At 39.6% G+C, this 27770-nt stretch overlaps 1 protein-coding gene across 1 annotated transcript; it reads left to right on the top strand.

Moving 5' to 3' along the window:
* The first annotated feature begins 455 nt into the window (after positions 1 to 455).
* Positions 456 to 27289, top strand: LOC103113586 (high affinity immunoglobulin alpha and immunoglobulin mu Fc receptor-like). The gene is made up of 3 exons (XM_060179223.1): positions 456 to 464; positions 20891 to 20951; positions 26928 to 27289. Exons 1-3 carry the CDS (start codon positions 456 to 458, stop codon positions 27287 to 27289), a joined length of 432 nt encoding a protein of 143 aa, XP_060035206.1.
* The last annotated feature ends 481 nt before the right edge of the window (positions 27290 to 27770 follow it).

Raw genomic sequence — 27770 nt, 5'->3', positions numbered from 1 at the left:
CTCAGGCTCAGGGCCAGTGTTAGAGTCCTAGTCTGTGCAAAGTAAAGGGTCAGGTCCAGGGTCAGCCACAGGCTCAGGAACATTTTTAGTGTTAGAATCATTGACTAGGTTTAGGGTCACATTTAAGGGACAGGCACAGAATTAGACCTATGATTCTGGGTGAGGGTCAGAATTAGGGGTTAGATCCAGGGCCACAACCAGGTTTATGTTAGAATTATATTCAGTTTCAGGGTCATGATCAAGGTTAGTATTAGTGTCACAGGTTAGTGTTGGCTCAGTGTAATTTTAGGATTATAGTCGAGTTCAGGGTCAGTCTTAGGGACTGAGTTAGAGTCAGCTTTAGTGTAATTGTCATGTTCAGGCTCAGGGGAAGAGTTAGAGTTATAGTCAGTGCAACATTTAGTATGAGGTTCAGGCTCAGCCTTAGGCTCAGGAACAGGTTCAGTGTTAGAGTCATGGTCAAGGTAAGATTCATGGTCAGGTTTAGAGTTCAGGCTTAGGATTAGGCCTAAGATTTATGGTGAGGATCAGAATTAGCTGTTAGAGCCAGGGTCAGGACCAAGTTTATGATAGAATTGTATTCAGTTTCAGGGTCTCAGTGAGGATCAGTATCAGTGTCATAGGTTAGGGACAGGTTCATTTTAACATTAGGATTATAGTCAAGTTCAGGGTCAGCCTTAGGGTCTGAGTTAGAGCCAGCTTCAGGGTCACTGTCAGGTTCAGGCTCAGGGGTAGTGTTAGAGTCATAGTCAGTGCAAAGTTAAGGGTAAGGTTTATGGCCAGCCTTAGGCTCAGGAAGAGGTGCAGTGTTAGAATCATTATCAGGGTCAAGGTAAGGTTCAGGGTCAGGTTTAGAGGTCAGGTATAGGATAAGGCCTAAGATTCAGAATGAGGGTGAACATTAGCAGTTAGAACCAGGGTCAGGACCAGGTTTCTGTTAAAATTATAGTCAGTTTCAGGGTCACGGTCGGGTTAGTATCAGTGTCCCAGGTACAATGTTGGTACAATGTAATGTTAGGATTATAGTTGAATTCAGGGTCAGCCTTAGGCTTAGTTAGAGTCAGATTCAGGGTCATAGGTTCAGGTTCAGGAAAAGTTATGGTCAGTGCAAAGTTCAGGGTGATGTTCAGGGTCAGCTTTAGGCTCAGGAACAGGCTCAGTGTTAGAATAATGGTCAGGGCAAGGTTCAGAGTCAGATTTAGTGGTCAGGCTTAGGAGTAGGCCTACAATTCAGGGTGAGGGTAAGAATTAAAGTTAGAACTAGAACCAGGTATATGTTAGAATTATAGTCAGTTTTCAGAGTCAAGGTCAGGGTCAGTATCAGTGTCATAGGTTAGGGATAAGTTCATTTTAATATTAGAATTTAGTTGAGTTCAGGGTCAGCCTTAGTGTCTCAGTTAGAGTCAGTATCAGTGTCATTTTCAAGTTCAGGCTTAGGCTCAGGGTTACTGTTAGAGTCCTAGTCAGTGCTAAGTAAAGGGTCATGTTCATGGTCAGCCTCAAGTTCAGGAACAGGCTCAGTGTTAGAATCATGGTCAGGGAAAGGTTCAGGGGTCAGTATTAGGATTAGGCCTAAGATGCAGCATGAGAGAATTATGGTTAGAACTAGGGTCAGAACTAGGTTTATGTTAGAGTTATAGTCCATTTCATTGTCATGGTTAGAGTCAGTATCAGTGTCACAGGTTAGGGATAGGTTTAGTACAATTTTAGGGTTATACTCGAGTTCAGGGTCAGCCTTAGAGTCAGAGTTAGAGTCAGGATCAGGGTGAATGTCAGGTTCAGGCTCAGGGTCAGACTCAGGGGTAGTGTTACAGTCATGGTCAGTGGAAAGTTCAGGGTGAGGTTCAGGGTTAGCCTTAGGCTCAGGAAGAGGCCCAGTGTAAGATTCATGATTAGGGGAAGGTTCATGTCAGGTTTAAAGGACAGGCTTAGGATTAGGCCTATAAATCAGGGTGAGGGTCAGAATTAGTGTTTAGAGCCAAGGTCTGGACCAGGCTTATGTTAGAATTATAGTCAGTGTCAGGTCCTTGTCATCATCAGTATCAGTGTTGCAGATTATGGCTAGGTGCAGCTTAATATTAGGATTATAGATCAGAGAGTCAGCTTCAGGGCAAGATCAGAGAGTCAGCTTCAGGGCAAGGTCAGAGGTCAGGTTTAGGATAAGCTTATTGTTTGAGCTAAGTTTCAGTGTCAGGATCAGGGTCTTGCTTATGGTCAACATTACAGATAGGTTCAGTTTCAAGTTAGGATTACAGAAGGATATCAGGGAATCACAGCTGGAATCATTCCATTGCCAGAGACAGAGTCAAGGACAGAGCAAAGTCAGAGGTCAGGTTTAGGGTCATTTTAGTGTTAAGCTAAATTCTAGCGTCAGGGTCAAAATCTAACGTTAGAGTCAGGGTCAGTATCAGGTTACATTTATTGCCAGGATCAAGGTCAGGGTAATGGTCAGGTTCACGGTCAGGGTAAGAGGTTAGGGATAAGTTTTGTTTTAAATTAGAATTACAGGAGAGATCAGGGTCATGCTCAGGGTCAGAGCTAGACTCAGGCTCAGGGCCAAAGATAGAATCAAGGTCAGGTGAAGGTCAGGGGTCAGGTTTATGGTTGTCTTAGGGTTAGGGCTGATTTTCACTGTCAGTCAGAATCAAGCTTTAGAGTCAGGGTCAACATCAGATTTATGTTAGAACTATTGTCAGGATGAAAGTCAGGGTCATGGTCATGAGTTCAGTTTTAAGTCTGGATTTCAGGTGAGATCAGGGTCATGATCAGATTCAGAGCTAGACTCAGGCTCAGGGCCAGAGATATTCTAGGTCAGGCCAACTTCACAGGTCAAGTTTAGGGTCATTTTAGGACTAGGGCTAAGTTTCAGTGTGTCAGTATCAAGCATTAGAGTCTGGGTCCATATCAGGTTTATGTTAGAATTATTGTCAGGATGAAGGTCAGGGTCATGGTCAGGGTCAGAGGTTTGGAATAAGTTCAGTTTCAAGTTTAGGGTCAAATTTAGGGTCCTCATAGGGTTAGGGATAATCAGGGTTAGAATCAACCTTTAGAGTCAGGGTCAGTATCAGGTTTATGTTACAGTTATTGTCTGGATGATGGTCAGGGTCATGTTCAGGGTCTGATGTTAGGGATAAGTTTAGTTTCAAGTTTGGATTTCAGATGAGATCAGGGTCATGCTCAGGGTCAGAGTTAGACTCAGGCTCAGGGCCAGATAGTGAGTAAAGGTCAGGGTAAGCACTGGGTCAGGTTCAGGATCATCTTAGGGTTAGAGATAAGTTTCAGGATCAGGGTCGGAATCAAGCATTAGAGTAAGAGTCAGTATCAGGTTTATGTTAGAATCATTTTCAGGATCAAGGTCAGGGTCAGAGTATAGGGAGAGGTCCAGTTTCAATTAGGATTACAGGATAGATCAGGGTCATGCTTAGGGTCACAGCTAGACTCAGGCATAGGGACAGAGATATCAAGGTCAAAGCAAGGTCATGGGTCAGGTTTAGGGTCATGTTAGGGTTATCTTAGGGTTATTGATAAGTTTCATTGTAAGGGTCATAATCAAGCGTTAGAGTAAAGGTCAGTATCAGGTTTATGTTAGAATTATTGTCAGGATGAAGGACAGGGTCATGATCTGAGTTAGAAGTTAGGGATAATTTCAGTTTTACGTTTGAATTTGGTTAGATAAAGGTCATGCTCAGGGTCAAAGCTAGATTCAGTTCATGGCCAGAAATAGAGTCAAGGTAGGTCAAGAAAAGGTCAGGGGTCAGGTTCTGGGTTATCTTGGAGTTAGGGTAAGGTTTCAGGGTCAAGGTCAGTATCAAGTGTTGGAAGCAGGTTCAATATCAGGTTTATGTTAGAATTATTGTCAGGATCAAGGTCAGGGTCTTGGTCAGGGTCAGAGGTTAGGGATAGTTTGAGTTTCAAGTTAAGATTATAGGAGACATCAGGTTCATGATCAGGTTCAGAGACAGACTCAGGATCAGGGTCAGAGATAGAATCAAGGTCAAGGCAAGGTTACATGTCAGGTTTAGCAACATCTTAGGGTTAGGAGCAGGTTTCTGTGCCAGGGTCAGAATCAAGAATTAGATTGGGTCAGTATCATGTTTATGTTAGGATTATTGTCAGGATGAAGGTCAGGGTCTTGGTCAGGGTCAGAAGTTAGGGGTATGTTGAGTTTCAAGTTAGGATTACAACAGAGATCAGGGTCATCCTTAGGTTTACGACTAGACTCAGGATCAGGGCCACAGATAACATTAAGGTCAGGGCAAGTTCATGGGTCAGGTTTAGGGTCATCTTATAGTTAGGGATTAGTTTCAGTGTCAGGGTCAGAATCAAGCTTTACAGTCAGCATCAGTATCGGGTTTATGTTAGAATTATTGTCAGGATCAAGGTCAGGGTCTTGGTAGGGGTCAGAGGTTAGGGATAGTTTCAATTTCAAGTTTGGAGTACAGGAGAGATCATGGTCATGATCATGTTCAGAGCTAGACTCAGACTCAGGACCAGAGATAGGGAAGGTTAGGTTGAGGGTCATCTTAGGGTGAGGCCTAAGTTTTGTATCAAGGTCAGAATCAAGCTTTAGAGTCAGGGTCAGTCAGTTTTGTTAGAATTATTGTCAGGATCAAGGAAAGGGTCATGGTCAGGGTCAAAGGTTAGGAATAAGTTCAGTTTCAAGTTTTGATTTCAGGTGAGATCAGGGTCATGCTCAGGTTCAGAGCCAGAGACATAGTCAAGGTCAGGGAAACGTCAGCAGTAAGATTTAGTATAATCTAGTGTTAGGGCTAAGTTTCAGGGTCAGAATCAAGCATTAAAGTCAGGTTCAGTATTAGGTTTATGCTAGAATTATTGTCAGGATGAAGGCCAGGGTCATGACCAGGGTCATAAGTTATGGATAATTTCAGTTTTAAGTTTGAATTTCAGGTAAGATCAGTGTCATATTCATGGTCAGAGACAGACTCAGGCTCAAGGCCAGAGATAGATTTTAGGTCAGGGCAAGGTCTCGGGTCTGATTTGGGGTCATCTTAGGGTTAGGGATAACTTTCAGTGTTAGGATCAGAATCAAGCACTAGAGTCTGGGTCCATATGAGGTTTATGTTAGAATTATTGTCAATATGGAGGTCACGGTCATAGTCAGGGTCTGAGTTTCATGTTAAGTTCAGTTTCAAGTTTGGATTTCAGGTCTTGCTCAGGGTAAGATCCAGACTCATACTCAGGTGCAGAGATAGAGTCAAGGTCAGGGCAAGGTCATGGGTCAGGTTTAAGGTCATGTTATAGTTAGGGATAAGTTTCAGTGTCAGGGTTGGAATCAAGCTTTAGAGTCAGGGTCAGTATCAGGTTCATATTAGAATTATTGTCATGATGAAGGTCATGGTCATAATCAGGGTCTGGGTTTCGTGTTAAGTTCAGTTTCAAGTTTGGATTTCAGGTGAGATAAGGGTCATGCTCAGGGTCAGATCTAGACTTGGGGCCAGAGATAGAGTCAAGGTCATGGAAAGGTCATGGGTCAGGTATAGGGTCATCTTATAGTTGGCACTAAGTTTCATTGTCAGAGTCAGAATCAAGCATTAGAGTCAGTATCAATATCAGGATTATTTTAGAATTATTTTCAGGATCAATGTTAGGGTCATGGTCAGGATCAGATGTTAGGGATAGGCTCACTTTCAAGCTTGGGTACAGGTAAGATAAGGGTCATGCTCTGGGTCAGAGGTAGACACAGGGCCAGAGATAGAATCAAGGTCAGGGGTCAGGTTCAGGGTCATCTTAGGGTTAGGGCTAAGTTTGAATATCAGGGTCAGAATCAAGTGTTAGAGTCAAAGTTAGTATCAAGTTTATGTTAAAATTATTGTTCGGATCAAGGTTAAGGATAAGTTCAATTTCAAGTTTGGATTTCAGGCTCAGGGTGAGAGATAGAATCAAAGTCAGGACAAGGTCAGTGGTTAGGTTTAGGGTCACCTATAGTTAGGCCTAAATTTCAGGGTCAGAGTAAGAATCAAGCTTTAGAGTTACGGTCAGTATCAGGTTTATGTTAGAATTATTGACAGGATGAAGGTCAGAGTCAGAGATTCTGGATAAGTTCTGTTTCAAGTTTGTATTTCAGGTGATATAGGGGTCATGCTTAGGGTCAGAGATAGAGTCAAGATCACCTCAACATCAGGGGTCAGGTTTAGGATTATTTTAGGGTTAGGGCTGTTTCAGGGACAGGGTAAAAATCAAGCTTTAGAGTCAGGGTCAGTATCAGGTTTATGTTAGAATTATTGTCAGGATCAAGGCCAGAGTCTTGTTCAGGGTCAGAGGTTAGTGATAGGTTCAGTTTCAAGTTAGGATTACAAAAGAGATCAGGGTCATGCTCAGTGTCAGAGATAGACTCAAGGTCAGGGCTATGTCATTGGTCAGATTTAGGGTCACCTCTGGATTAGATCTAAGATTCAGTGTCCTGTAGTTATTTAACTTAAAAAGGGTTTGTGGGAGTGCTGCGATGTGTGAAAGGATTCACAGCGGGGAGCTGGAAACTGGTTTAAACAATACAAGGTTTATTAGGGTAAAAGGCAAAGTAAGCACTTATTATCAAGGGTTAAGAGTACGCTAGGTCCATAAAGTCTGGGTATAGTTATCAAAAGTTATATCTGAGTAAGTATAGTTATTCAAAACAATTATCATCTTTAGTAAAGGTTGCTCATGGCTGTAAAGGGTTCTCAAAGTTTACCAGCTATGTTCAGTTCCCAGGAGAAGTAGCCATGTCGGATACCTGGCACACCTCAGTTGAGAGGCTTCTGACCAGGAGAAGAAGCAGCAGCCAAAGAGAGCAACCTGCTCAAAGTCCCATGCTTTTATACATTCCCTTCTCTGAAGCACTTCCTCAGGGTGATGTCATTTGTATGCTAATAGTCCCAGACTCCTGTTGGGGTCACAATTCCCCACTTCTGATTATAGACATGGAAAAGATGTACAGTCTATATGAGCATAGAAGAAATAAGCAAATCTTCAGTGATTCCAGGGTTATCTTTGCAAGCTCTGCCTTCACCTCCCAGAGTATGGGCACAATAACTGGGTATCAGATAAGGCCCTGTTAGCCTGAAGACCTGTGATCTAGTTTCTGTGTATAACCCAGAGACGGTCCATCACTCAGGGAAGCTCAGAACAGAGACTTACAGAAGTGTACTCAAGTTCAAGTGGCTCCTGGGTGGCAATTGTGGCATATGAAGGGTATTGGACTACTGAAATCCATGCTTCTGCTGGTGTTCTTGTGAGGAGTTTACAGATGAGAGAGGTTTAACTGCTCAGCATGTTTCCAAACAGGACCTGTGAATGATAAACTAGAACAAACATACCCTATGCCTTAAGTTAGTAATTTTATTAATTTCAATCACAAAGACTAGACAAATCATGAGGTATCTGCTAGAGAAGGAATAGCTCTGTGGAGAAAAGTAACACTTAGTAGCTATCAGATTAGAATTATGCAGTACAAAAATTTAAAATATATAATGCTCCTTGTATTCTGTTCATGACTGAGAAATAGCCCTTTAAGGGTACATATGGAGTTCCACAAATACTCATCTAGCAGGGTAGTAAGGCATGCGAAATGCATGTTTAGAAGAAATAAGCATTAATTTAGAAACATATTTAAGGTCAGTCAGTCTAATAAAGAATACCTCAGCAACAAAGGCAAAGAAAGTGTTCACGGACTTTTTTATTTTTTTGCTTTCTGTGTGACAGGTTGCATATATATAAGGTCTGTAACAGTGTTCACAGAGATAGGAGTAAACTTAAACTTAGTAAACTGAGTGATGTGTGAAACATCATTTTTTCAGAATCAACATTGAGAAGGTATACTGAGATAAAACACCCATAAAGGGAGGAGTCACATCAGTCTAGGCATAAATAAACTATGACTCATGCTATACCAGAGAAATATCTAGTCATTTAACTAGGGCTTAGCACTTAGGTAAAAGAAGGACTGGGAATTAATAGCTGGTCATCATATGTCCTGAATAGTCAGTACCAATAATTCTAGAATGTGCTTGAACTAGAAAGGTTAAGTAAAGTACAGTAGCAAAATATCAGTAAAGCCATGGGGAGAGGACACCAAACACTGGTGGATACAGTTTCGATTCTTTCACTTTTGGTTGAAATACACAAGTTTTTATAACAGCATACCACAATCAACAATGGCTTTAGGATAAACTTGAGTCAATACATACATACATACATACATACATACATACATACCTCAAATTCAAATAAATCACTTTCTTATAAAGAGACTAGAAGGTTAAAGACATAACTTACACAATTAAGTACTCTATTAAGAGTCATGCCTGTGGTAAGTGGCTATCCAAAAATCATCCAATAGTCCTCATTGCCATGCAGACTGGAGAGCCAGGCCCTGCTTATTATCTGGAAGAGAATTATTACCTGCATAAATTCTGGATGGACAGTGGATTGCCCAGTGAAAACCTCTTTTACAAAGTGGGAATTTGGTTAAGGGAGGCTTTAAATATCTGTCATCTCCAGATACCTTATAATCAAACCGGTTGAGTTTCATTTTGCAATTCTTTTGTAAATGACCCTCATTATTATATTTAAAACAAACCTTGTTTTGCATGGGCTGTACTGAGCCTGCCACATAAGCCTGATTAAATGTAGCCATAACTCATGCTTTATGGGTTTGAGTCTGTACTTCAGTACATGCTTTTATAATCTGAGAAATACTTAAATCTAGATCTTTAAGTGGCCCAATAATTTTTTTACAATCTTGGTTTGCATTTTCATAGGCTAGTTGCTTAATTAAAATTCTGGCTGCTTCTTTATTGTCTACTTGTCTACTGATAGCTTCTTGTAACCTGTCCACAAATTCTCTGTAGGGTTCTGTGGCTTCCTGAATAACAGAGCTGAAAGACTCTACATTAGTGCTAGGTAACTGATCACTTATTCTGAATGCTGATTGCACTGCAAGGTGCCTGTCATTTTTTCTAATGTTCATATGTTCACTGGGAGAAGTAATGGCACTCTCACCCACTATCTGACTGGGTGAGATATCTCTGGGAACCTGATCTGGCCAAACTTCATCTTCCATCTCAGTTCCTTCTCCTACAGGGAGCATAGGAAAAGCATAAAATTTAAGGCCTCACTCAATAGGAATCTTTCCATTTTTATCACTGCCAGTAGGCAAATCTGGGTCTATTTTGGGTGAAGGCAAAGGAGGATGAGGACTTAGGAAGGGGTTGAGTGAGTCAGCACAGCAGGAAGAGGTAGTAGTTGTAAGGAATCAGATGTAACATTAGAGGAAGGGGAGGAGCAAGAAAGGAGAAAGGATTTCCATAAATTATAAGTTGTACCATGCAATCCCCCCTTTCTTTGTTAAAGCCATGGATAGCCAGGCATGGTCAAGTCTGTAAGGTAGTTACAGGCCTAGAAAAAAAATGGGAGAATGTTTGGGTTTCAGGCATCACAGAAACAGTTTTTGTCTGAGAAGGGGAGGAGGAGGAAGGAGAAGTGGAATTGGAAGTTTGAGGAGAAGGATTTAGGGAATAGTTCTGCAAAGAAGCCTGTAACTGATTTAGAGCAGAAAGGCAGAGCTTGTAAGTTCAAAGTTGTTTTTCTGTGACTATACCAATATTTCTCAATAAATCTCCAGTCTGGGTCCATATCTTAACTGATACAGCTGTATTTTTGGGAAGAGATCCAGAGACCATCTCTATTATATTTAACAACTTTTAAAATTCTCAGCTAGAACACTGAATTTTACATATCTTTAGTTTCTTTCAAGTATCTCAGGTGAAAACTGTCTTCTTTAGAAGCAAGATACCCATTGTGGCCATTTAGAAAGGATGAGAGTAAAAGAAAGCTTAAAATTAATTGTTGGTCATTTACCAAGAATTACCATATGTTTGTTGGGTCCCTAATGAGTTTAAAGTAAAGTCAAGTGGTAAAGGGCATGGGGGTAAAAAGAAAAAATTTAACACATGTTGTAAATAAAACTCAAAGAAAAACTGCCTTGATCAGAAAAACTAACAAACACAACAAAAACAAAAGAGTGTGTAACCATAGAAACATGTCGGAGCAGATTAAAGTACATGGGGGTGGGGTTAAAACTTTGAAACACTTTTTGGACCCACAGCAAGGAAATCAAAGTGGACCATCCATACATAGTAACTCAACACGTGGGAGATATAGTTAAACCATACATAGTAACTCAACACGTGGGAGATATAGTTAAATATAGAGCAAAAAGTGGGTAGGGTGAAATTAAAGTCAAACAACTAAAATAGGGGTGGGACAAAAAAAATTGGAACACCTTAAGGCGCCATTTGTTGGTGCCCCACTTTGGGTGCTATTTGTTGACATTTAACTTAAAAAGGGTTTTGGTGGGGCTGCTGCGGTGTGTGAAGGATTCACAGAAGGGAGCTGGGAACTGGTTTAAACAATACAAGATTTATTAGGTTGAAACAGGTAAATGGCAAAATAAGCACTTATCATCAAGGGTTAAGAGTAAACTAGAGTAGCACAGCAGGTTAAGTGCACGTGGCACAAAGTGAAAGGACCGCTCTAAGGATCCCTGTTCCAGTCCCTGGCTCCCCACCTGCAAGGGAGTCGCTTCACAGATGGTGGAACAGGTCTGCAGGTGTCTGTCTCTCCCACTCTCTGTCTTCCCCTCCTCTCTCCATTCCTCTCTGTCCTATCCAACAATGACAACATCAACAACAATAACTACAACAACAATAAAAACAATAAGGGCAACAAAAAGGAAATAAATATTTTTTTAAAAAAAGAGTACACCAGTTTTCCCAGCACCATTTACTGAAGAGAGCTTTCTTCATCCATTTAATACTTTGGGCCCCCTTATCAAAGATTAGATGTCCATAGGTGTGGGGGTTTCGTTCTGGGCTTTCAATTCTGTTCCACTGGTTTGTGTGCCTATTTTTGTTTCAGTACCAGGCTGTTTTGATGAGATCTGGGAGTGTGATGCCTCCATTTCTGTTTCTTTTCCTCAAGATTGTTTTTGCAATTCTAGGTGTTTTCTGGTTCCATATAAATGATTGTAGTTTATGTTTTATTCTCTTGAAGCTTGGTGGAACTGTGATGGGTATCATGTTAAATTTGTATGTAGCTCTGGGGAAAATATTAATTTTGATGATATGAATTCTTCCAATCCATGCACATGGGTTGTCTTTCCATTTCTTGGTATCATATTCTATTTCCTTGAGTAGTGACTCATAGTTTTCAGTATACAAGTCTTTCACTTCTTTGGTCAGCATTATTCCTTGGTATTTTATTGATTTTGCTGCAACAGTGAATGGGAATGATTTCTGGATATCCTCTTCTTCAGATTTAGTGTTTGCATGAAGAAATACCACTGATTTTTGTACATTGATTTTGTAGCCTGATACCTTGCTATATTGCCTAATAACTTCCAGTAGTTTTCTGCTGGATTCTTTAGGTTTTTCTATGTATACTAGCATGTCATCTGCAAATAGTGAGAGTTTGACTTCTTCCTTTCCAGTCTGTATTTTGTTGGATTTTGTCTCTGCATCTATTGAGATAATCATGTGGTGTTTGGTTTTGCTTTTATTGATGTGGTGAATGACATTGATTGACCAGTTGTTGAACCAGTCTTGCATTCCTGGGATAAATCCCACTTGGTCACGGTGAACAATATTTTTGATATACTGCTGTATCCTGTTGGCCAGGGTCTTGTTTAATATTTTGGCATCTATGTTCATCAGAGATATTGGTCTGTAGATCTGCTTCACTGTTTGTGTCACAATGAACCCTTGCAGGTGCGAGGCAGGGGCTGGAAATGGGATTCTTACACTGGCCCTTGCACTTTTTGCCATATGCACCTAACCCACTGCTCACCTCGTGCCCCCAACCTAGTTTTTAATGCACAATCCTCACCCTAACAAACTGTAACATCTCTTAATACCAAACTCTAACAATCTGACATCTAAGTCTATACCATGAAAACCAAGTTCAATTCAATTATATCAGGAAAAATATATCACATAGTACAGAATACTAAAATCTGATACTTATACAATAATATTTTAATAAGTGATACAGAGAAAAAGGAATAGAGGGAAACACCCTATTTTGAACTCTAAAGCACAAGGTCCAGCATCTTAAGGAATAGAGGGAAACACCTGTTTTTGAACTCTAAAGCACAAGGTCCAGCATCTTAAGATTCAGGGTGATGGTCTGGGCCTCTGCTCCTCTCTCTTGTTAATAAATAATTTTAGGGCTTGTTTGACAGCATAATGGTTATGAAAATACACTTCTATGCCTGAAGCTTTGAGGTCCCAGGTTCAATTTCCACTAAACACTGTCAGCCAGAAGTGAGAAGTACAATGGGCCTTATCTGTTTCTTTTTCTGTATTGCTTGATAAATCAATAAAATAAATAAATGTAATATTAAAAATAACAAATAAATATTTTAAACAATATAAAATATCAAAATATTCTATGAAATATGTAGCTTTTTTTGTCCTTTTTTGCCTCCAGTTACTGGGGCTTGGTGCTGGCACTACGAATCCACTGCTTCTGGTGGCCTTTTTTCTTCTTTTAATTTGATACAACAGAGAAACTGATAAAGGAATGGGAGTTAGAGAAGGAGGGAGGAAGGGAGACACCTGCAGACCTGCTTCACCTGCTGCAGGTAGGGAGAAGGACAACAAACCCAGATAGGTCCCTGCATATATCTCCCATCGCATATATTCTTCAAAAGCCAGAATTTACTCCAAGGTTATAAGTTTCATATAAAAACTCTAAAATAGGTGCTTGGGCAGTGGCACACTTGGTTACAAAGTGCAAGATCCACACAAGAATCTGGGTTCAAACCCCCTCTTCCTGCAGCAGGAATGCTTCACAAGTAGAAAAGCAGATCTGCAGGCTTCTGTCTTCCTCTCCTCTCTGTTTTCTTTTCTATCCAATTAAGATGTTCTTAAAAAAACAAAAAAATGGCCACCAGGAGCAATGAATTTGTAGTGCTAGCACCAAGCTCCAGCAACAACTCTGGAGAAAAATAAAATAATATAAAGTGTTCCAAAATAATTAATTATGAAGGAAACAAGTTATTTTATTGATACCGATTAATTAACCTTAAAGCCTAATGTCATTTGATGTGCATCATCTTCAATACTTAAATCTAAACATTTATTCAAGGTAATTTAAAATACTGAGTCTCCCTACTAATGCTTTTAAAAATTTTATTTATTCATTCATTCATTGGACAGAGACAGAAAAAAGTTGAAAGGAAAAGGCAAGATAGAGACCTGTACACTATTTCACCACTTATGAGGCTTCCACTCCTTACGTGGGGATTGGAGGCTTAAAACCAGATCCTTGCAAATGCTAGCATGTTCTCAAAATGTGCCACCACCACCTTCCTTCCCATTCATTTTTATTGAAACTTTATCACAAGAATAATACCATAAATATGCTTCTTACTGATACCATGTTAGAAATTTACTGCAAATAACATGTCCATTTATATATAAAAGAAATTCTATCCAGAGAAGTGAGGATATGACAGTCTTACACACAGAGAGAAAACATAGACTATTCACATGCCTATAACAGACTACTGTCACACCATCTTATATATCCTAAAAATTCCAAAGTTATTTGGAGTACACTGGCTAGAAATTATTTTATTCAAGAAAGACTAAAGCAGAAACAAACCAATGGGATTACATCACATTGAAAAGCTTCTGCACATCCAAAGAAACTATTAAACAAACAAAGAGACCCCTCACAGAATGGAAGAAGATCTTCATATGCCATACATCAGACAAGAAACTAATCACCAAAATATATAAAGAGCTCAGCAAACTGAGCACCAGAAAAGCAAATGACCCCATTCAAAAATGGGCAGAGGATATGAAAAAACATTCACCTCAGAGGAGATCCAAAAGTCTAACAAACATATGAAAAACTGCTCCAGGTCCCTGATTGTCAGAGAAATGCAAATTAAGACAACATTGAGATACCACCTCACTCCTGTAAGAATGGCATACATCAAAAAGGACATCAGCAACAAATGCTGGAGAGGCTGTGGGGACAGAGGAACCCTTTTGCATTGCTGGTGGGAATGTAAATTGGTCCAGCCTCTGTGGAGAGCAGGCTGAAGAACTCTAACAAGGATAGACATAGGCCTTCCATATGTTCCAGTAATTCCTCTCCTGGGGATCTACCCCAAGGACTCCATGACACCCAGCCAAAAAGAGGTGTGTACTCCTATGTTCATAGCAGCACAATTCATAATAGCTAAAACCAGGCACCCAACAACAGATGAATGGCTGAGAAAGCTGTGGTATATATACACAATGGAATACTATACAGCTATCAAGACCAATGAACCCACCTCCTCTGACCCATCTTGGACAGAGCTAGAAGGAATTATGTTAAGTGAGCTAAGTCAGAAAGATAAAGATGAGTATGGGATGATCCCACTCAACACAAGTTGAGAAAGATCTGAAAGGGAAACTAAAAGCAGGTTCTGACTAAATTGAAAGTAGGGCACCAAAGTAAAAACCCCATGTTGAGGGGGAGGGTGGACATGCGGCTTCCTGGGCTGGTGGGGTATGGGGGTGGGTGGGTGGGAAGCGACACAGTCTTTTAGTGGTGGGAATGGTGTTTATGCACACTCCTAGTAAAATGTAATCATATAAATCTCTAGTTAATTAATATGAGGGGGGAAAATTAATTGTATGTCTCGAAGTTTTTAAAACACAGACTGAGTCTTTTTAATATATAGGCTGTGTATTTGATATGCGGACTCTCTCAAAAGCCTAGACCAAGTAGATCAGAAACAACCAGTGGCACCTCTATATAAGATACTGGATAATATATAGCAAACCCTAACAAAAGGACTTTTCAAAGATAACCCAACTACCAAATAATGTGATAACATTAACTATCCATTGTCTTTTTGAACCCTAAGACAGCAGGAACCTCACATCTCCACTATAGAGCCTACATTTCCCCCAGTCCTGGAACCTTAGGATAGGGCCCACTTTCCCGCATGCCTCTCCCAATCCATATCAAATAATATTGCTTTTGCCGATTGCAACCTAATCAATGCAACGATTGCCACCTCAACATGCTTCAGCTCAGACTGTGTCCAGAGACTTCACATGTGGAATGACAACCCTTCAGCTTCATTACTCAGGTGAGACCTTTCCTTTCATAGTATTCTCTAATTCCTTCCCAGGTGGTTCACTTTCTAACAAAGTCCCAAAACCTAGATGTAGACCAGGTTCTGTGAGAGAGAGCATATGTTCACATGTATCCATAAACTAGGGCAAAAATATACCTGAAAGCAGAAGTACACTAGAGTTTGCAGTGAGTAGCCCCCTAACACTTCCTCTCCACTATTGCAACCTTTGGGTCCATGATTGCTCAACAATTAGTTTGGCTGTGTATGTTAACTCTCTTTTCAGCCACCAGGTTCCAGATGTCATCAGGATGCCGGCCAGGCTTCCCTGGACTGAAGACCCCACCAATGTATTCTGGAGCTCCACTTCCCCAGAGACCCACCCTACTAGGGAAAGAGAGAGGCAGACTGGGAATATGGACCGACCAGTCAACGTCCATGTTCAGCGGGGAAGCAATTACAGAAGCCAGACCTTCCACTTTCTGCAACACACAAGACCCTGGGTCCATGATCCCAGAGGGAAAGAGAATGGGAAAGCTATCAGGGGAGGGGATAGGATATGGAGATTGGGTGGTGGGAATTGTGTGGAGTTGTCCCCCTCCTACCCCATGGTTTTGTTAATTTTTCCTTTCTTAAATAAAAAATAAATTAAAGAAAATGTAAAATAGCAAAAACCAAAATGTTTTATGACTGTTATAAAATAAAGATAAAATAAATTATATATATATATATATGTATATATATATATAAAACAATGACGCATGCAGTTGAACTAGAATCCATGACCCATACTGTCTCTCCTTTGATGATGAAGGGGTCAAGTCAGATAGAAAATATTAATGCCAGTCAGACAGTTGGGGAATTCCTTTCCTGAATTTTTGTTGTTGAGGTTGTTGCATCACTTGTCTGGGAAATTTCTAAGTGGTTTGGCTAAGTTAAGGCATCTTGAAAATTTTGGGACTCTGGTATAGGTGAGATAAGTGGAAAACGGCTGTAGATCAGTGTGCTTTTCTTGAAGCTACTGTCACCAACCCTGGAAAGGACTGTGGTAACAAGAGTGATGAGAGGACAGGACTAGAAATAAGTCACAACCCATGGTGAAGTACAAATTGTGAAGTGTACAGAGGTAGACAATCTTATAGTGTTAATTCTAATTTCCATTACTCCATGACCATGTTTCTTAATAATCTATAAGACATTCAAATATCAGAATCTTCAAGAAAGATAAGGAAAATTATTTGTGGATTTTATATCTGGACTGAGATGAATGGGAAAGCTCCAACTAAGCCTGGAAAACAAAAGGTAAGATGGAATTTTTTCTCTAGGGGTTAGGATATCTTCTCTGAATGTGGGTGGTAGTAAATTATAGTAACAGCTGTCAAAACATTCGAGTATCCTTACCAGAACAAGCTGGTTCTCATCCCCCAAGACACCATGGAAGATTCTAGATTTGAAGTCACAGTATATCCCTCTCAATTCTTTCCTCTTATGCTCACCTCCATTATTTACCTCAATAGCACACAGTATTCCTTAAAACCTTTGGAAGCAACAAATGTTAGCTTCTAAGATCAGATGAGATTTGGCATGTTCAGGGTGGTATATGGCAAATTTCTTCTGCTATAGTAGAAAGGAAAGATGAATTACTCAGGGTCATTCCATCAGCCACAGACAAATGAAATTTTATGAGTCCTGATTATAGTTAGTATTGTGCTCTTTTTCTTATTTATTTATTTATTTTTTTATTTAAGAAAGGATAAATTAACAAAACCATAGGGTAGGAGAGGTACAACTCCACACAATTCCCACCACCCAATCTCCATATATCCCACCCCCTCCCCTGATAGCTTTCCCATTCTCTATCCCTCTGGGGGCATGGACCCAGGGTCATTGTGGGTTGCAGAATGTGGGAGGTCTGGCTTCTCTACTTTCCCATATGCCTCTACCAATCCATATCAAATAATATTGCATCTGCCGATCGCAACCTAATCAACACAATGATTGCCACCTCAACATGCTTCACCTCTGACTGTCCAGAGACTTCACATGTGGAATGACTATCCTTCAGCTTCCTTACTCGGGTGAGACCTTTCCTTTCATAGTATTCTCTAATTCCATCCCAGGTGGTTCACTTTCTAACAAAGTCCTTTTTTCTTTTTTTAATTTTTATTTATAAAAAGGAAACACTGACAGAAACTATAGGATGAGGGGTACAACTCCACACAATTTCCGCCACGAGAACTCCATATCCCATCCCCATCCCCTGATAGCTTTCCTATTCTTTATCCATCTGGGAGTATGGACCAAGGGGCATTATGGGGTGCAGAAAATAGAAGATCTGGCTTCTGTAATTTCTTCCCTGCTGAACATAGGCATTAACAGGTTGATCCATACTCCCAGTCTGTCTCTCTCTTGCCCTAGTGAGGTGGGGCTTTGAAGAAACGGGGCTCCAGGACGCATTGTGAGGTCATCTGCCCATGGAAGTCTGGTTGGCATCATGGTAGCATCTGGGACTTGTTGGCTGAAAGAAGAGTTAACATATAAAGCCACACAAATTGTTGACTAATCATGAACCTAAAGGCTGGAATAGCGCAGATGGAGATTTGGGGGGGTCTCCGTTTTGTAGATAGTTAGTAGGCCTATTTTAGTTCTATTCCAAAGGGCCCATGACTATACTTTTTTTTTCCTGAGCCTGACACTTGATATGCAGGTGGGCCCAAGTTATTGTCTGGGGAGATGATATCATAGCAGGAAAAAGAACCAGAAATCTGTGTCAGGGAAGAGAGTAGCTCCCAAACATGGGAAAGTTGTATACATATTTTTTACTGTAAACCCCATCGATTTGATCAGATCTGGGTCCCATATTCAGCTTACAACACCAGTTCCTTCCCTTCTTAGCTGCTTCCTATGGGTTACAGTGTTGACTCAGGATATATTTAGGAGTGTGAAAGTTAAATTTTTCTAATATAAGTTGGACTCAGAAGAGCAGCATGTATTTGGGGTATAATTTTACAGATTTGCTGAAAAAGAAACACATGTCTATAGCTCTCATTCAAAAAATTCTGTGTTAAAAAACAAAACTGAAGGAACTGAAATGACAAACCCTGTCTTTTGGAGAAGCATTCTGAAGATGACTGACAGGGAGGGTAACATTCTATTGTCAGCCAAGGTTGGAAAGTTCTACAGATGCATCATCTTACACTTCTTTATTACTATACCATTGGACTTCAAAGAGAATGAGTGATCTGGTTCAGAGACTTTGACCACAATCTGCATTGAGTCAGTACTTAGCACTATGGGAAAACTAGCTCAGATGACAGATAATCCTCAAAATTAGCCTGCAATGGGTGCAAATATCAGGTGCAAACATATATGGAAAACTTTCCAGGTAAGGGAAGATACTTTGAAAGGTAAGGAGAGAATGAAACTGCCATGACAGCAGTTTTTTCCAGACTGAGGATACTTGCTAAGGAAAGGTACAAAAAGTAGCATGCAAGATTTGTGAACTTTTCCATATCTGACCATTCTTTGGGGTATACTTGGTAGAACAAGCAGAGTCTTTCATAATATTGATGGGCAGAGCTGAGCTAACTTTTAACTAGCTCTAAATTCCATTTTTTCTGATCACCCCTTTCTTTTCCTTCCTCCTTTCCCATCCTTCTCTCCTAGATTTCTGCCATCCGACCATCTTTATTTAGTCTATATTCTAGACTAGTGATCTTGTGTGTCTTCTTGAGAGAGTGAGGATGACTGTCACTATTTCTTATATTAGTGAAGTATTCATTTAAGCAGGAAAGAGAAAGTAATGGCTAACTTCTGTATATTTTGGAAAAAAAAAAAAAACAGACTGTAAGTTGATCCTAAACACAGATTTTTAGAGTTTGTTTGGAGGTTCTAGCAGGGGAGTGCAGCTACTCATATACTCTCAACTGAAGACCAGTCCATCTCTATTCGGGAAGGCCATCCTCTTCAACAGAGTACACAGCTTGGTGAGGGATACACATGTAGTGGTGAGGAAGGAAGGGGACACCTGCCTAGCCAGCCAAATCAGCCAAATCAACCCTGACTATCAATGGGGTGATAGATGTTGCAGCTAGATTGTCCTCATATCCAATGCAGATTTTTAAATTAATTATAAGTTCTCATAAACATCCAGTAGAAAAAACTACAAAAGAAGTGCAATATACTAGCTCAGTATTGTTAACTGCAGTATAAATACCATTGACAGTAAAAATACATTTTTAGTATTATCACATTTAAATGTATGATATCTATTGAAATAATAGTCTGGGGGCCAGGTTGCAGCACACCCAGTTGAGTATATATGTTAGCATGTACAAGCGTGCAGGTTCAAGTCCCTAGTCCCCACCTACAGGGGTCATCTTTAAGAGCAGTGAAGTAGTATTGCAGGTGTCTCTCTTTGTCTCTCCCTCTATATCTTTCCCATCCTTCACAATTTCTCTCTGTCCTCAAATAAAATAAATGCAAAAAAATTGTTCTGCTCTTATTCACAGTGTCTATGTTTTATACACCAATTATATATATTAGAGAAATGAGACATGAAGGCCTACTTTTTTCTTTATTTGGGGGATTCATGGTTTACAGTAAACCATAGAATATAGTAGTTGGCTAACACCCCCCCCATCTTCCCACACCAAAATGTTTCAGGACCTGAACACTCACCCTTCTACCCCAGAGTCCTTTACTTCGGTGCAATGCATTAAATCCAGTTCAACTTCTGCTTTTTGCTTTTAATAAAGAATATTTTAACCTTGATTGTGGTAATACAGGCCATGTTTAGGAATGTGAGGAAGAAGTCATGATTCTCTCTGAGAAGACAAATCCCAGGGCCTGTGTGGGGTAGTGGTATATTCAGATGAGTGCACACATTACTTTGTACAAGGATCCACATTGAAGACCCTGGACCCCACCTAGAGGGTGGGGGGAAACTTCTTGAGTGGTGAAGCAGTGCTGCAGGTCTCTTTTTCTTTCCCTTTCTACCTCTTCCCCTCTCAATAGAAAGAAAAGAGAAAAAAATGTCCACTAGAAGCAGTAGATTCATCATGTAGGCAACAAATCTCAGTGGCCACCCTTGTGGCAATGAAAAGAGAAAAGAAAAAAAAACACAGGACACATTACAATGTGCAAGGACCCAGTTCGAGCCTCTGGTCCTCAACTACAGAGGGAAAGCTTTTCAAGTGATTAAACAGTACTGCGGGTGTCTCTCCTTCTGACCAGTAGGGATAGATAGCATAATGGATATACAAAGAGACTCTCATGCCTGGGGCTCCAAATATCTAATCCCCCATACTACCATAAGCCAGAGCTGAGCACTGCTCTGGTAAAATAAATAAATAGATGATAGATAGATAGATAGATAGATAGATAGATAGATAGATAGATAGGCATAAATAAATGAAGTTTTAGGGCTGGGTGGTAGTGCACTTGGTTGAGTGCACATGCTGCAATGAGCTAGGACCCAGGTTCAAGTCCCCAGTCCCCACTTGCAGTGGGAAAACTTCATGAACGGTAAAGGAGTGCTGCAGGTGTCTCTCTGTCTATTTATATATCTATCCATTTTTGGCTGTCTCTGTCAAGTAAATAAAGATAATTTTTTAAAAAAGAACAAGAGGATAAAGAAAACAATTCTTATCTTTCTCTTAAAACAGGAAGATTTCTTTCTCAGGTGTCACTGCTACCTTCCACCATACTTCTCAATTGTCTCCTCTCAGCCTCTTCATTTTTTATTTACAGGACACAAATCAAAGGACGAGATGGAAAATTACCCTTATTTTCACAATGTGTCTGCTGCAAGGTAAATCCCAAATACAGCCCAAATTCAGAGCTTACAAAACCATACCTTGGTCTTGCAAGGTACAGAGATTTTTGACAGATATGCACCACTCCTTCAGAAGTTTGGGCATCCCATAACTTTCTCTGCTGGAATTTAAGGTAATTCTGGGCATCCAGAGAAAAGTCATCTTTGCACCAGGGAAAGTAAGGTTGATGAGGACTCACACAAGAGAGCATAGAATACACTTCATAATTTCTAAAATATTCACTGTTTTCATATTCCTTATACCTCTGTTTTCTTCTATTGAAGTTTATTATGTAAGTTAAGAGCTATTGGACATGTAAGTGATTAAGTAGCATTATTCCAGCATTACTTATTCTAAAATGATGTATGCTCCAGGACCAGTTCTAAGGAGATATTAGTTCTTTTTTTTTACCCTACTCTTAAAAAATCCAGAGTTGGGGATGGGTGATGACACACTCAGTTGAGCACATATTTACCATACACAAAGACCCCAGTTCAAACCCTAAGGCCCACCTGTGGAGGAAGCTTCACAAAAAATGAAGCAGTATGGTGGGTGTCAAACATTCCCTGTCTATTATCTATCTATCATCTATTAATATATCTCTATCACTATATACCTCCTCCTTCCCTCTCATTTTTTCTATGCCAATAAATAAGTAAAATATAAAAAATTACAAGTATACAAATAAATTGTATAGGTAAATAAAAATAATATCTAATACACAATTATAGATACATGTACAAATCTTTCGAGATAGGTGGAAAAATAATGGATCCCTCTCAAATTGATGTAGTAAGGCTATTCCCTACTTTTATTCATGAACATTATCACCTTTTAATTACAAATTACTATTTCAATTTATTAATGCTTATATAAAGGATGTGTTATCTTATTTAAAGCGAATATTATTACAGCCATAGTATGTATGACTTCAAGTCTTCCTATAATTTGTATATATACATATATATATATATATATTCAGGCAGGTTTAATTTATTTCTTTTTTTTCTTTATTTAAAAAAGGAGACATTAACAAAACCATAGGATAAGAAGGGTACAACTCCACACAATTCCCACCACCAGATTTCTGTATCCCATTCCCTCCCCTGATAGCTTTCCTATTCTTCAACCCTCTGGGAGTATGGACCCAAGGTCATTGTGGGATGCAGAAGGTGGAAGGTCTGGCTTCTGTAATTGCTTCTCCACTGAACATGGATGCTGACTGGTTGATCCATACTCCCAGCCTGACAGTTTTATTTTAATAATACTGTTTAATAGTAATGTTCTCTGTGAGTTCACACTGTGTTGGAAGGTGCCTGGTTTAACACTCTGATGTAGCCACAGTGAATCCTCCATAACATTTTAACATTTTGCACTGAAGATCATGTGACCAATACTATGAATGAAGTATTAGTCTGGGACATGGGTGGTGATGAACTCAATAAATGAGTATTACCACCATGCTTGTGAAGTTCAAGTTCCCAGTCCATACCCACAGGAGGAAAGCTTCAGAAACAGTGGAGCAGTACACAGGTCTCTCTTCCATATTTCTCTCTTCTTTTTTGTTCTAGGAAAAGTACTTTATTAAATATATTGTTTAAAAAAGAAAATAGATATTATGCAGTTTGGAGGCAAGGATACTCTGGGCTTAATCTACCTTTCCCCAGTGTCTTTTTCACTATTTTCTTTTTTATTGATTTAGTAATGATTGGCAAGATTGTAGGATAAGATGGGTACAATTCCATACAATTTCCACCACCAGAGTTCCATATCCCATCCTCTCCATTGGAAGGTTCCCTATCCTTTATCTGCTGGGAATATGGACCCAGGATGATTATGGAGTACAGAAGGTGGGAGGTCTGGCTTCTGTAATTTCTTCTTCACTGAACGTGGGTGTTGACAGGTTGACCCATACTCCCAGCCTGTTTCTATCTTTCCCTAGTGGGGTAGGGCTCTGGAGAGGTAAGATCCCAGGACACATTAGTAAGGTTGTCTACCTAGGGATGTCAGGTTGGTGTAAAAAATTATGGTAAGGTAAATTATAGTACAGTAAATTCTAATCATAGTATTTTCAAAATAAGGCAAATTCTCAAGTAACTTTATTATAATAGTAACTATCTATTACCTTCTTAAACTCTAAGAACAAGGAAACTTCCTCATTCTATATAAAGCACATTATTTCTCCCAGTCCTGGAACTTCTGGGATTGGCTCATTTTCCCATATGCTATCTTGATCCATACTATCTCATTTGATGATATGATCTCATTTGATGATCTCAAACAAATCTTTGTAACCAGTACCAATTTGACATATTTTACTTCGACTGTGTCCAGAGATTCCAGGTATGGGATGTCAACCCTTCAGCTCCATTACTCTGCCACCATGTTTCTCCCTTCTTTTCTCTCATTCTCCCTATCTCTTTGTGCTTCTTGACTTATATTATAAAAAGAGACCACAGTGGAGTTGTGAAGGTACCAAGAAAATTCTAATGATAACCTAAGTGGTAAAAAAGAAAAAAAAATCAAACTGAATATTCATAAAGAATAGCAACCAAACTATTTCTTAGTCTTTCTACGAATTATCATGGCTGTGGGGGATAATAGGGACATATACCTTTGGTGGTGGGTGTTGTGTAAAGCTATACCCCTAAAACTTTATAATTTTATAAACAATTATCAAATAACTTATAAAAAAATAAAGCTAAAACACCTGAACTTTCTTGTACTGTAAGACCATAAATATAAAGGACAGATTGACGAATACCAGGTACCCACATTCCAGATTAAGATGACAAAAAATTAATAGCCAGTTTCCCTATTTTCTATCATGTGGGTATTTGAAGAATGATCTGACTGTAGAAGAGCTCATTATAAGAACTTCCAGATAGAGAGATCATCATTTAAGGAGAAATCTACTTGAAGGGACCAGCGGAACCACTTCTACCATTTTAAGCTAAGATAAGAAAAATTCTATAAATTCTTTCATCAGACTTGATTTATGTTCCACATTTCTCCTGACAGCAAGACACAGATATGCTTCATGTCAGTAAACATGGGGAAAGGAGCTATCCCAAAGCTCCTATCAAAAGGATCAACCAAGAGGCAATAACAACAACAACAAAGAAAGAGGTCAGGTAATCAAAATAAAGAGACATAGAGTGGTGGAGGGACAGAAAGAAGCCAGTAGAAGAAGCAGTTTTTACAAGTAAATATGGTACCTAAAACAAAAATAAAATAGCTCTGAATATTTGCCATGACTCCAAAGTATTGATAGTAGATCACTTTTCCTCCCTCTCCTTCATACCCAACCCTAGAGAGGCCTCACAGAACAATTTTGACTAAAGACAGGGGTAGATAAAAATTAAAATTCTCAGGAGCTGGGTGGTAGTGTATAGGGTTAAGTGCACAGTGCAAAGCATAAGGACCGGCTTAAAGATCCTGGTTCAAGGCCCCGGCTCCCCACCTGCAGGGGAGTCACTTCACAGGCTGTGAAGCAGGTCTGCAGGTGTCTGTCTTTCTCTCCCCCTCTTTGTCTTCCCCTCCCCTCTCCATTTCTCTCTGTCCTGTCTAACAATAACAACAGTGATAAACAAGGGCAACAAAAGGGAAAATAAAATTTAAAAATAAATATATAATTAAAAAAATTAAAATTCTCAAGTTATACCCATGATGTACAAGATTACCAAACTTAATTTAGAGTAAAAGAAAAGGTTTCAATTGGACAAGAATTAGGAGCTGTAGCCATATGTTGAACTGGACTGAATATCTAACTATCAACTAAATTTTTTCTTATTCTTATGAGAATCTAAAAGCTAGTGTACCTGAGATTACACTAAGTTCATTATAGAGAAGAAAAACAGTGGGAAAAAAAAGAATAAGACTTGATTCTGCTTTCACCCAAATACAACTGAATAAATGTATCAATAGCATATACATATGTGAAAACAGACACAGTCATCATACTACTAATCTATGCTTTGGTGGTAGTACTTGGCTGTTGCTTGTTTCTACAGAAATAAAAAAGGAAATTTTCTGACTTATCTCCTAATTCTGGAAGAATTTACCTTATTATTTTTACTAGCAACTTATTGATGGTTTACAAGATTACAGGATACTGTTTTAACCATAGCCCCCCACACTCCCAAATAATAACCACCACAATTGTCAAAAACTCTTAGAGACAGTCTGTTTTCTATTTCTCATCCTCCCTCTCTTTCCTCTTCTTTATTTATATGATTCAGTTCTCTAGACTCCACATTATCTATTTGCTAGCTGGCTTTTTACACCTTTCTTTTTTATTTTTTTAAATTTTTTATTTAAGAAAGGCTTAATTAACAAAACCATAGAGTAGGAGGGGTACAATTACACACAATTCCCACCACCCAATATCCATATCCCACCCCCTCCCCTGATAACTTTCCCATTCTCTATCCCTCTGGGAGATGGACCCAGGGTCATTGTGGGTTGCAGAAGGTAGAGGGTCTGGCTTCTGTAATTGCTTCCCCGCTGAACATGGGTGTTGACTGGTTGGTCCATACTCCCAGTCTGCCTCTCTCTTTCCCTAGTAGGGTGGGTCTCTGGGGAAGCAGATCTCCAGGACACATTGGTGGGGTCTTCAGTCCAGGGAAGCCTGGCCGGCATCCTGATGACATCTGGAATGTGGTGCCTGAAAAGAGAGTTAACATACACAGCCAAACTAATTGTTGAGCAATCATGGACCCAAAGCTTGGAATAGTGGAGAGGAAGTGTTAGGGAGGTACTCACTGCAAACTCTAGTGTACTTCTGCTTTCAGGTATATATTTTGCAGTAGTTTACGGATACGTGTGAACATATGCTCGCTCTCACAGAAACTGGTGTATATCTAGGTTTTGGGATATTGTTAGAAAGTGAACCACCGGAGATGAAATTAGAGTATACTATGAAAGGAAAGGTCTCACCTGAGTAATGAAGCTGAAGGGTTGTCATTCCACATGTGAAGTCTCTGGACACAGTCTGAAGAGAAGCATGTTGAGGTGGCAATCGTTGTGTTGGTTAGGTTGTGATCGGCAGATGCAATATTATTTGATATGGATTGGGAGAGGCATACGGGAAAGTGGGCCCTATCCAAGGGTTCCAGGACTGGGGGAAGTAGGGGCTCTATAGTGGAGATGTGAGGTTCCTGCTGTATGGTGTTTATGTACACTCCTAGTAAAATGTAGTCATATAAATCACTAGTTAATTAATAGGAGAGGGGGAAAATTAATTGTATGTCTCGAAGTTTTTCAAAACACAAACTGAATCTTTTCAATATATAGGCTGTGTAATTGAAATGCGGACTCTCTCAAAAGCCTAGACCAAGTAGATCAGAAGCAACCAATAGCATAGCTATATACAAAATACTGGGTACTGTACAGCAAACCCTAACATAAGGACTTTTCAAAGTCAACCCAATTACCAAATAATGTGATGATAACATTAACTATCGATTTTTGAACTCTGAGACAGCAGGAACTTTTTTACACCTTTCTAACTTTAATAATCATAGTCATCTCTAGCTTCATCCATTTTGTCCCAAAGGACACAATATAATCATACTTTATTCAGGGAAATATTTAATTAACTGCATACCCCATAGTTTCTTTATCTAGTTATTTGTCTATGGACATTTAGGTTGCTTTCCACACTTTGGCTATTGTGATTAATGCAGTTATGTACATATATCCATTCAAATTAATGTTTCTGTGTCACTCTAGATGAATGTCCAAGAGTTGTATTGCTGGATCTTATGGTACTTCCATTTTTATTTGTTTAAGTACTCATTGTACAATCTTCCAAAGAGGTTGTACCAGTTTTTATTCCCACCTACTGTGTAACAGAGTCCCTTTATTTCCACATACCCATCTGACAGAATTTAAAATTTTGTAATTCCCAACAAATAATAACTCACTATATTCCCTCACTATCTCTCCTTTGGCTTTTTTTCTCCTTGCAGCTGTGAGTGCATTGAAGGGTCCAAGGTTGGTGTCTGGTGAGGCTGGAAGGGAAATCACCATCAGGTGCCACTATGCCCCACTATCTATCAATAAACACCAAAGGAAGTACTGGTGTCGCCTGAAACCCATGACATCGGTCTGCCACACCATTGTGTCCACCAATCACTATACTGACCTTCACTACCATGGCCGGGTAACTCTAGTAGATTTTCCACAGAATGGTTTATTTGTGGTGAGGCTTTCCCAACTGTCACTGGATGATGTGGGGCACTATCGCTGTGGTATTGGAAACCAAAACAACATTCTGTTCCTCAACATGAATCTGACCATTTCTACAGGTATGGCTGTTTTTCAAACTTGATGTTAAGTTATAAAGGAAGACTCTGAATTTCATTCATATGAGCTTTAAATATGAGGAGAGTAATAAAGAAAAGTTGGGGTAAAATAAGGACTTTAAAAAGTATTTGGGGGGGGGCTGGGTAGTAGTGTACCTAGTTGAATGCACATGTTACTATGTGCAAGGACCCGGGTTCAAGTCCTCAATCCCCATTTGTAGAAGGAAAGCACAAGTGGTGAAGCAGTGCTGCAGGTGTCTGACTCTCTCTCTTTCTATCTCTTCCTTCCTCTACATTTCAGGCAATCTTTATCCAATAAGTAAATAAAGATAATTAAAATTAAAAAATATTTTAATTATCTTTATTTTATTTTGATAGAGACAGCCAGAAATGGAGAGGAAGGGGGATAGAAAGAGAGATAGATCTGAAGCACTGCTTCACTATTCATAAAGCTTTCCTACAAGTGGAGACTGGGGGATTGAACCCAGGTACATGGGCCTTGTAACA

Source organism: Erinaceus europaeus, chromosome 19, assembly GCF_950295315.1.
Source record: "Erinaceus europaeus chromosome 19, mEriEur2.1, whole genome shotgun sequence".
In the NCBI taxonomy this organism is placed as follows: Eukaryota; Metazoa; Chordata; class Mammalia; order Eulipotyphla; family Erinaceidae; genus Erinaceus; species Erinaceus europaeus.
Note: the sequence above shows the minus strand (reverse complement) of the source record. Positions and strands in the feature narration are given on the sequence as shown.

Coding starts and splice junctions, on each gene's coding strand:
- LOC103113586 (XM_060179223.1), top strand. Junction 20,952..26,927: donor CACAATGTGTCTGCTGCAAG/GTAAATCCCAAA, acceptor TTCTCCTTGCAG/CTGTGAGTGCATTGAAGGGT.